Source organism: Branchiostoma lanceolatum, chromosome 8, assembly GCF_035083965.1.
Source record: "Branchiostoma lanceolatum isolate klBraLanc5 chromosome 8, klBraLanc5.hap2, whole genome shotgun sequence".
Lineage (NCBI taxonomy): Eukaryota > Metazoa > Chordata > Leptocardii > Amphioxiformes > Branchiostomatidae > Branchiostoma > Branchiostoma lanceolatum.
The window spans coordinates 15,736,158-15,746,810 of NC_089729.1; the positions used below are offsets into that span (position 1 = coordinate 15,736,158).

General features: G+C 41.5%; 2 protein-coding genes across 2 annotated transcripts; one reads left to right on the forward strand and one right to left on the reverse strand.

Moving 5' to 3' along the window:
- Positions 1 to 169: 169 nt before the first annotated feature.
- LOC136439510 (XK-related protein 6-like) lies at positions 170 to 2,139 on the reverse strand. The gene is made up of 3 exons (XM_066434928.1): positions 1,415 to 2,139; positions 717 to 974; positions 170 to 173 (listed from the first exon to the last, which is right to left on the reverse strand). Exons 1-3 carry the CDS (start codon positions 2,137 to 2,139, stop codon positions 170 to 172), a joined length of 987 nt encoding a protein of 328 aa, XP_066291025.1.
- A 4,070-nt stretch (positions 2,140 to 6,209) lies between these two features.
- LOC136440691 (uncharacterized) lies at positions 6,210 to 10,567 on the forward strand. The gene is made up of 5 exons (XM_066436792.1): positions 6,210 to 6,340; positions 8,368 to 8,437; positions 9,018 to 9,070; positions 9,585 to 9,689; positions 9,842 to 10,567. The coding sequence occupies exons 2-5, from the start codon at positions 8,371 to 8,373 to the stop codon at positions 10,094 to 10,096; spliced, it is 480 nt and encodes a 159-aa protein (XP_066292889.1). The 5' UTR covers positions 6,210 to 6,340; positions 8,368 to 8,370; the 3' UTR covers positions 10,097 to 10,567.
- Positions 10,568 to 10,653: the final 86 nt, after the last annotated feature.

Sequence of the window (10,653 nt, forward strand, 5' to 3'; positions counted from 1 at the left end):
TTTCCATCATTTACCACGACGGAATGATATGTACATATTTTGCATTGATTATACAAGCGAGACCTTCATTTGCACAATTGATACTAGTATGTTTCGGATAGGAAGATTGTGACCTTGTTCTGACTTGGCTAACTTTGCTACATTTTCTAACAACCATCCCATCCAACGTTTAGCTGTAGAAAACGGGGAACGTCAGAAGAATGTTAGGGTATTTGAATCTTAACATAAATGCAGAGTCTGGTCCTAGGTACAAAAGGATTGTGTTTGTATAATTCAACATTTTCAACATTTACAGCCTATAGCAAAATTTATGCCACTACGCGAGGACGTCTTTTTCAAACCTGCGCCCTGTGTATATCATAGATAAGATCTAGTGAGTACTATGTAAATAAGACGGTTGACAGATGTATAATGTATCACATGGTCATCATATTTCATACATTCACCACGCACATATATATTTCAAGCTAGAGCTTTTCCTTGTTTCACGTCAGACCACATTTTCACCTGTTGACATTTCATTCTCTACAGTAGACTGACGTTCTCGCTCAGGTTTTCGAATACGTGCTTCTGCAGCATCAATAGCATGACGCGAGGGTCCTCGAGCGTAAATCACAAGGTACAGCGGCTTTACAATCAACAAGGCTGCAGTTCCAGTCAAAACCGCAAGGAGTGCATATAAGTCATACCAGGCGCTAACTTTCTTGTGAACATACCACACCAGGACCATTACATAGTTCTCTACAAAGGTAAGGGTACCGTTTACAAGCGGCTGGACCGGAGAAAGTGATCTTGAACCAAAGGTTGTCCAAGCGAAGATGTCAACAGGCGAGACCGTGAATAGGTTGAAGCAGATCTGCACGCATGTGCCGCTCAGGAACAAGATGTCATCGTAATTATCAACCCAGCCACTGTCCGTGCCGAACAGACTGAAGTAATGGCACATCGCGATCTCTGCTATCGCCATCACCAGCCTAGACGAAAACATACATTCATATTGTATACCAATGAGTACAGCATGTACATGTATTCAATTAGCTCTCTCTTTCTCTCTCTCTCTCTCTCTCCCTCCCTGTCTTTGTGTATTTGCACGCGCGTGTAAGGGAGCGAGCGAGTGAGTGAGTGAGAGTGAGAGTGAGTGAGTGAGTGAGTGAGTGAGTGAGGGTGAGTGAGTGAGTGAGTGAGTGAGTGAGTGAGAGTGAGTGGGTGAGTGAGTGAGTGAGTGAGTGAGTGAGTGAGTGAGTGAGTGAGTGAGTGAGTGAGTGAGTGAGTGAGTGAGTGAGTGAGTGAGTGAGTGAGCGTGTGTACGTTAGTGTGTGTCACGGACTTGGGCAAAACCAGAAATGATATATAGATCTTACAATTATGAAATGGACCAAGGGCTACATTGAAAATCCCTGAAATATTTACTCACCAGTGGACGCCCACCACGACGAATATCCAGTAGGTGTACAGTGAAGAGAACGTGCTGAAGGCCACGATCCGGCAACACAGCTCCATGACTTTCCAGAACGCAAACATAAATCCGTACAGCAGCTGCAGCCATTTCTTGTGACGGTGCAGGTAGTGCATCTCCCAATCCCACACAGTCTTTACCGCCGATGCTAGAGATATCAATATTGACACGTACTTCAATGTCTGTATCTCCCGACGCTCGAGTTCGCCCGTCACTATGAGAACGTGAAGCTGAAGGCAGATTTGTGGGACGGACTCCAGGAGGGTGCCGATCAGGTGTACGAGGGGGAGGACGTGGTGAACCGTGCGCAACAACGGGTCCTGATACCTTTCGTCTCTATCCCTGTCTTCACGGATTTCTGAAGGGTCGTAACGACAACAGCAGCCCCCCACTGAAACGACTTGGAGATACTCCAGAGCCACGCCGATCTGGAGGAAGTAGAGGATGAAGGTGCGAGGGTCCCGCCCCTCCAGGTACCACATGGTCATGTTCATGAAGAACTGCGGCACCAGCGCGAACCCCAGGGTCAGGCCGAACCAGTAGTAGTCGCCGCTGCGGTAGTACTCCGCCGCCAACATGATGTCCGTCACCACGTCCGCGATGTAGACCCCAAATCTAAAGACATTTGTCAGGATAAGCCAGAGGCCGTGCTTTAGCTTTGTTCCTGAACACTTTGTACACATGGTGGTAGGGAGATGTCTTCACACCAGCCTTGAATGAAAAGAACGAAAAAACAAGAAAGTTTTAAAGTGCACTTCGTTTACACATTCCCTTAGCTGCACAACTTGAAGATATAACCTCAACCTAACTGACATATATATCACAAATATGAAAATCCCCTAAATGACTAGGCATTATCATCGGCTAATCGCCTACTCCTTGTTTCTTTATTATTACATAAGTGCAGTGAAAGGTACCTCGAATCGAAGCTGTGTGTAGCGTTGGATTTAACTCAGATGTTAACTTCTTATCAAAGTTTGGACTTACAAAGTTCGCATCTGAACAACACGGAGACAATACCAAGATACTTACCTTTCGATGAAGAACGCAAGGTAGCACGATTTTCGAATCCAGCAAACGTTACGAATGATAAGGCCCACCGAAGCAGAAGAATTCTGGTTACAATTGATACGACGAGGCGTTGACATTTGGCATTCCAAAGTTATCGATTTCGTGGCGTTTCTCTATTTGACTATTGTATGTACATTATTATATTTAGCCCGAGGGCAAATAAAAGACTTGTTATTGAATGCAAACTTCAGGGCAAAGGGCTGTCAAGGTACGAAGGGCGCCATCCGCCTCTTGACCTAAACCACAGCAAACGTTTCGAAGTTGCAATTGAGTTTTACGACCTCACAACTACAGTAATTTTGTTCGACCGTCTTGGTTACCAATCTTCGATGTATGGGATAACTCATACCATCACAGACAGCCCCTGAACTTCACAATGAAACTTTCCAGAAATGGTGGGGTACTCGAGATCGAGTAGCCTGGTTACGCTAACGGTCAAAATATTGAAAAAAGGGGCCCTACCAGGCAGTTCACTGGCTGTTTTTTTTTTTTTTTTTGCTTTCGGGCATTAACCCTTACTGGTTTCTTGGGGTACCCTGTGGCTATTTTTGGGCACGGCCGGGGCCCTGGAAGTTTCTAACAAGGAGTTGAATGAACCCGGGTCTCGGTAACAAATAGCCGCCGTGAGCTAGTCGTAAGAATACCGATAGGTACCCTTCCCGTGTCCGGCAGTCCACCGGTACACATGTGACCGTAGCATAACCATATGAGCTTGAGCCCACCTCCCAATTAGTTTCTAATTTACATAATTAGCATATGATTATGTAAATCATCACTTCAGCTACCTGCATACCAAATATCGTCGGACGATCCGTCAGCCCCTTCTTGAGTTATTCTCTTTGAAAGTCTGAAAGATTTGGCCCCTGCGGTTTCAACCAAAGTCGCCAGGGCGCACAATCCTACACAACTAACTCTTCTCCCAAGAGCTATCTACCGTTTAAAAAGCACGTCCATAGCATGTCCACAACATGCATATGAAATATCAAAAGGCGGTATCCAAACCAATATACCAAGTACAAAGTACCAGACAATATTATACATTATGCATCTGTATTTTTCATGTGAATAACTTAAGTACAATATTGATCAGATGTATTCCGACATTTGAGATCTATCGCTATACTTTCAACGTCCGCTGCGATAAAAGATGTGCCAGAAAATCTTGCGGTTCGAAGTTAGAAATCTAGCGATATTTGCGTTGTTTTAATTCCCTTTTTCGTATCTAGCTGAATGTGTACAAGATAATGGTACCCAAAACGTCACCCTTTGCCTGAAAGACATACAAACAGTCTCCAAACAACCCAACTGCATGCACATTATGTGTGCAAAACATACAGTAATATCTGTAAAATCACAACGTGTCGAAGTATAGGTCAGAGATTAGTTGACATTCCTCCGCCGCTGGTGCCTGTTGGCCGCAGAATCGCACCAACGCAAACATAGGCTGTATCCCAAGCAACTCTGGTGTGCTTATGTTTAACGCCACCTCCCTCTACGCAATGATGTTTGGAAATGTGTATCAGCATCGCTAAGGCCTATTAAAGAAATGTTGTGTTTCCAATTTCAGTACTGAAAAACTTATGGTCGATAGACAGGGATTCTTCTTTAAAAAAATTAGATTACAGCCGAAATTATTCAACAAATACATTCTAGCAATGTAAAACTGAAATGCATCATTGATACTGTATTTTCATTCAACATCATATTGTAATTAATACAAATATGCATTGTACACGAACAAATATATACAATGTTTTCTACACATTCTCACCAGCTCTCGTCTGTTAACAGAGTTTAGGACACTGCAGAAAGTCTGTTTTTAATTCCATCACTTAGGTGTCAGATCGGAAATTCCCTTTCCTTAATGCTATGCCAGCGGCCGACCCCCCAAAAATGCTAGAGTCGGCAGGTTTTCGCTAAGGTCGTTCGGGCAAACGGAAACACTACATTTTTCTTAGGCCTAACGTTATATGTGAACCTGGCGTTAGAATCTCTCTCCTTTCTTTCTTGCACAGTGACACTCTCTCTCTGGTTCTCTCTCTCCCCTCCTCTCTCTGTACGCGCACTACTTTAAAACAGAATGGAATACAGGTTTAACAGTATATAAGTATAAGAACAGTTAGACGCTTTCTTGTGAATCTTAGACAATAAACTGATAATCCTACTAAAAACACTGTAAACGTTATTGCATGTGTTCTACCTAAAATTAGATGCTATTTCGTTTCAGACGCATTTTGTCAAGTCGTTGCTTGACAGTCTCTCTGTAAACATTTTCCCATGGTGTGTGCTTATTCTTACACACTCATCCTTATTATAATATTTCTTTAAGTATCTTTGGAAACGAAAGCCTCATTCAATATTTGCTTGGTCAACAAAATGTCTTAACGGCTTTCATCCCAAAGTATGTAAAGCTCCCAACTTGACATTGTACAAATGTCTAACAACGTTGCCAAAGGCTCCGGTAATCATTCCAAAGTCATTGTGCGTAAAATTGGGTACGAGTTTCTAATGTTGGACTTTTCAATCTGTTTGCCTTCACGTCCATTGCAAAGTTATATAGTTTTAAGATTGTCTAATCTAATTAAACGCGTGGCTATGTCGACATCGTTATACATGTAGCAACGGTCGCATGTTTGTGTGTGTTCTGTGTGGTTTGGTCCCCTGCAAAGTTATACCTTAAATTTTCTGTAATCTAATCAATCGCATAGTTATGCCAAGGTCATTATACATGTATATGCAGTTACACACAACAGTTGCATGTTTGTGCGTGTTCTGTGTGGTTTGGTCCCCTGCAAAGTCTGACCATTGTCTAATCTAATTAAACGCGTGGTTAAGGTCATGTCGACGCCGTTATACATGTAGCAACGGTCACATATTTGTGCGTGTTCTTTGTGGTTTGGTCCCCTACAAAGTGTGACCATTGTCTAATCTAATTAAACGCGTGGTTATAAGGTCATGTCGACGCCGTTATACATGTAGCAACGGTCGCATGTTTGTGCATGTTTTGTTTGGTTTGGCCCCCTGCAAAGTTATACAGTCTTGGAAACATGGTATTTATAATTGAATGTGTGATTATGCCGACATCGCTGTACACAGTGTAGCAACGGTCGCATGTTTGCGTGTGTTTTGTGTGGTTTGTGCGACTGTTTGTAACGACCCACTAATTATGGTCTCATTTATCTGCCACGCGTTCTAATTACGCGACACATGGTCAACTGTTTGTGGGCTGCTAGGGGTTTTATCAAACATTAAATATTAGAACATAACGTTTTTGTCTTAACTACAAGATTGCCCAGCAGATTGTGAGAGTACTGTAATCCGTTGCCAAACTGTAAGGATCATGTTTGTGATAAAGTCAATGCTTTAGAATGATGACTTGTATCGTGATCTGGTAATCTCAAAAACTCTTTAATGGCCCCATTACGCAATTATTCCCTTTAAAGGCCTTGTCCACTGTGACAAAAGAATGGAAAGTTTCATCCTGAGTTTTGGGGTGCATTCAATTTATAGATCATATCATATAGTAAGTATCATATCTACAACATATTGTAGTCGACCAACTAACGTTTAGTCAAACGTCTAATAGGACTAGTATACAAAATGTACCAAAGTTTCTCCTATGGCAGACGGAACAACGATGTACTTCTTTTTTCTGATCTGCGCTTAGAGAAAGATCCCCCTGTTGATATAATGGCATGGTCCGGAAACTCTTGAATTTAGGGAAGTGTTGCCACCATAAAGTCACAGTTGTTACAAGCCGTTGCTTCGGAGCAACGTTTCGAGTTCAAGAACAGAGAACACACAAAAAAACAGGTACGTGTTACTTTTATGTTTATTTGCTCATAATTATGAACATTCGTATCTTTCCAAATATTAGTACAGAAAAAAGTTTACCACATGTTGTGAATTTGAAATACAGATTGACCATAAAAAATCATATTTCTGTAAGCAGAACTGCATTTGTTTGATGATACTATATTTCTATATATATACTTTCATATACTGATTTTTCCCTTCCTGTTATGTATTCTGTATATCTTCCAGCGCATAATGACTCTGTACTATCCACTAGTTGTTGTTTTTTTCTCACTCGGCACGGTATGTACATGTAGTAGTATAGTTCTTTAAATGTACTTTTGTAAGAGTAAAGTTTGTAATGTCATCGGCCCAGTACCGTCACTGGCTTTTAAACAGAAATGGCAATAGGAAGGGAGGTCGACGTCTCGGAACGATCCCAAAATGTTTGTGGATCGAAAGACAGCAAGATATATGACATTGTGATCTAGTGTCACAATCTTTATCAATATCATTATCGAAAATTAAATCATGAATCATAATTTTCAGGGCAGCTTACCAGTGCATGTACTTCTTACGGTACGCGCAAATATTCCGATGATTAGAGGGAAGTGCGCGGTTGGTTATCTAGATATGACGCTAAAATCACGAAGAACGGAAAGTCGAAATGAAAATTTCTGAGAACATGTCATTGATCTTGAAATGTCAATCGTCAGTTTCAAAATATGCTCCCTTAGCTTTAAACCCCTGTAAGACAGCCCGAAAATCATTCAGACCAAGAGCTCTAAGTGACATTTTCGGCAATAATCAGCCGTTTTTCTCTCGACCATCGCACATTTTTAAAGAGATCTGCCGATGTTCGCAAGTCCCCCTAGCCCTGTTAAATATGATAGGGTATCTTTGAGGCCAAAAATAGAATACGCGCGACCCTCCGTCGATTTTAGAATCGGGCGATCTTCTGGTGCTAACAAATACGGCCAAAGCTCGTCTCCTGGCTCGTCGGCGTGTGCTATGCTCACACGTACAACATCGTCGCCCCTAGCAAGGTCATAGCAACGCGACGTTGTTACTCTTTTCATTAAATGAAAGAGGGAATTCGAACTGTATTGGTGTATCCATTGGCAACGAGTAAAACACATTCTCTCACCATTCAATTCTGACCGTTCCAACACACTGTGGTCTCCCATCATTACTACGTTACCCGCCGGTTGGCCGTATCCACGGAGCCCAAAACCAACAAATACTTCTGCTGCTTTTGAGGCCCATTGAAACGGTTCGACAATGATAATCCCATTTATATCCATTGTAAGCAGACCGTTGATAGTAGTGTGACGGGCGGTGTTTAAATGGTCCTGCCAGTATGGGGCAGATAAATCTATATAAGAGTATTACCGCAGCATAGTCGCCACAATACATTCAAAGGGCTAGCTCGTATATCATATGCAGGTACCGTTAGACTTATTTAGAGATTACCGCGTTGGCAAACAATTTCGAGGAGCATTATATTCATTGAGCGATCAAATTTGATCCGCGTCAAAAGCTCTTCACATATGGTTTGGTTAATTTTTTTTTCTTTCAAATTCACTTCATAGTTACAGTCGGATGTGTATGATTGTTATTTGTCAACTTGTGCATTGCAAAGCATATGTGAAACTGCGTGCTGAGAATATAAAACAAAGTTTGTGATGATGGTGTGTACCGGAGAATTAGTTTGAAAAGCTCGACTTTCGATCGAGTACAACTTAAAGATTCTTTGTCTTGTTTGGTTGAAAACACGTCCTTCCATCAAAAGATTGTACGTTAGCACGTAAAATGATGTAATCATCAAGAGGTTGTGGCAAAATTGATTTTTCCTGCATTAACACGTACACAGTGAACAATACCCATTCGTCCTTTAAAATACTATTTCAAAAGCGCTTCGCTAGCTGAAGACGGGAGTTATCGCTGCGACATACACTTTTGAATACGATCCATAATAATTGATTTCTACGATCATACATTGTGATATCCGTGTGATTACCACCCGTTTTTTGTGCCTTTTACAGAAAATGAGGCACTTTGTGGTGTTGGCCGTTGTCAGTCTCCTTCTGCACGGCTATCTGGTTGAAGGCCAAGGTAGGAAATCTGAAATAGCGTCTCAATAATCTCTATGGAAAAATGATTTCAACGATTTTCGGTACTGATACTCGCTACTGAGAACAGGTCATTGTAACTGACTTTCAGATCCGATTCAATGATCATATGGCAATAACTGTTATTGTTTCACTGAAAACATGGTCAGATCATACCGTTATGTTCTATACTCTGTGTGACATGATAGTGTTTAAGCTATAAGCCACGTTGCATTTGACTATGTAGTTTAATTCCCATTGCTCTTTTCGAGATCGCTTATTTAGTCAAACAGAATGCTCGTTGATAATAGTACTCACTTTGGACCATCGTCTATCGACAACGATAGATCGATCCAAGCAAAGGTTAGGCTCCGGTTGGTTTTTGACGTGATTTTAGGCGTTTTGTCCGGCTTTCTGTTTTGTTGACATAAAGAAAACGGGACAAAATTGAAAGCCCGACAAAACGCTTAAAATCGCCTCAAAAACTGTAAAACGCATTGGGCCTGAACTTACTGTCCTTCACTGTGTGATGAATTGTTTGTAACAGTCACTGTGATAATACCAGGCCCATTCATTTCACACAGGAAACTCTACTGGCAGCGGTACTCTTCCTCCTGGTGCTACACCAGCGGGATCTGTATGTTACTTTGCGATGACTCTAACTACCGATAGTGTTCTTTATACACTGTATTCTATTTTGATACGCTTAATGAAATATAGGGGTAACACTTACCCTAATTAACTAATTAGCTAAGGATTATGCAAACGGAACAAATGAATGAACGATTCAGCTAGTTAAGCAATAAAGACAATGGGACGTAATATGGGTCCGCGGGAGATGCTTTCATTTTCATGTATTTTAATACTTAAAAGTTGCCAAAGATATGACAAACGTTAATCAACCTCTTTTTGTAGTTCTCACTGACATATGTCAACGAAAACTATTATTTGGCGTTTGTTTCTTTTCATTTACCCTCCTATTACATGCAAATGACATGTTATCATCATAACCTATTGTGCCGGTTTTGTCCACTTACTTTATCCCATTAACTCGCTTACGTCATCTGGTTTTCTAATAAGCTCAAAATTGGCGGACGTGAACTCAGTGTCACATTACTGACGTCTAATTTATTTGTATGTACTTTCCATAGGCGGCAACCTGTCATGCCTGCACTGCAAACGTAAGCAATTCTGCAGATCCATGCTTCAGTGCGCCGACTGGGTCTGGTTCCGCATGTCCCAATGGAGTCTGCATCGTAAGTGTTTTATCATCTTAGATCAGAATCATTTTTATCAAGTAGGCATACATTGAACCTCTTTGGTATCATCAAAATTACATTTCACATGTTATCAATTAATGGTTTACACATTTCGCTTCATCGTTATGCTTTCACTGATTTGCACACAGGTCGTGCTTCAGGATGATGCAAATGGCGATCCTGTGAGCTTCGAGCGGAGTTGCAATAATTTAGCCTGCACCACCGACAACGACAACAGTGTCTTCTCACAAGCCGCAGGAGGTGGGACAAGTTACGAAAAGTGCTGTGACGGTGCTGCTGACTGCAACACGTTCAGCGCCGACGACCTGAGGAACACTGCTGGGAAGCTGACTGCTGGACTGGCCGCCATCTTTTTCGGCGCCATTTTTCTGTTGGTGCTTTAAAAAGCATCACACGTGTGATCTATGTGCTTTATCAGTGTTGTTGTTTTGATGTCAGAGAAAATTATTGAAATATTCCAGCGGTTGAATACTGAAATGGAGAAGAAAAAACGATAAGAAAAAAATATGCAAAAAAAGAAGAAATGACACATTAACCTATTGCCAAAAAACTTCTGCTGTTTCATATGCCAGCAGTCTAAACAAATTTAATGTAAACAATAATATATATTTTGTTTGTGATGTCATTGACATTTACTTTGAAAGTACAAACGTTTTCCTTTCCTGTCAACAAGGAGTAACGCCTTACATGGTTAAGAGAAGGACGGATATGACACTATATGGCGGATAGTTCGGCCAATGACGTCACCCATGGAGGACGTGACAGTCCGGAGAAGTGGGTGTGACGGTTAGGACTGTCAGGATAGGTGTACCGTCCGTGTCTCTGTCTGCCATTAAAGTTGATAAAATGGTGTAGATTGTCTTGTTGACTCATTTGTTTATGTCTCATAGCCTTTTTGTTTCTGGATGCATTGAGTGCATGCTGTACGGTATAATAAAGA

Coding starts and splice junctions, on each gene's coding strand:
- LOC136439510 (XM_066434928.1), bottom strand. CDS start 2,139: ATGTGTACAAAGTGTTCAGGAACAAAGCTAAAGCACGGCCTCTGGCTT. Junction 975..1,414: donor GTCGTGGTGGGCGTCCACTG/GTGAGTAAATAT, acceptor GTTTTCGTCTAG/GCTGGTGATGGCGATAGCAG.
- LOC136440691 (XM_066436792.1), top strand. CDS start 8,371: ATGAGGCACTTTGTGGTGTTGGCCGTTGTCAGTCTCCTTCTGCACGGC. Junction 8,438..9,017: donor CTATCTGGTTGAAGGCCAAG/GTAGGAAATCTG, acceptor CATTTCACACAG/GAAACTCTACTGGCAGCGGT. Junction 9,690..9,841: donor GTCCCAATGGAGTCTGCATC/GTAAGTGTTTTA, acceptor ATTTGCACACAG/GTCGTGCTTCAGGATGATGC.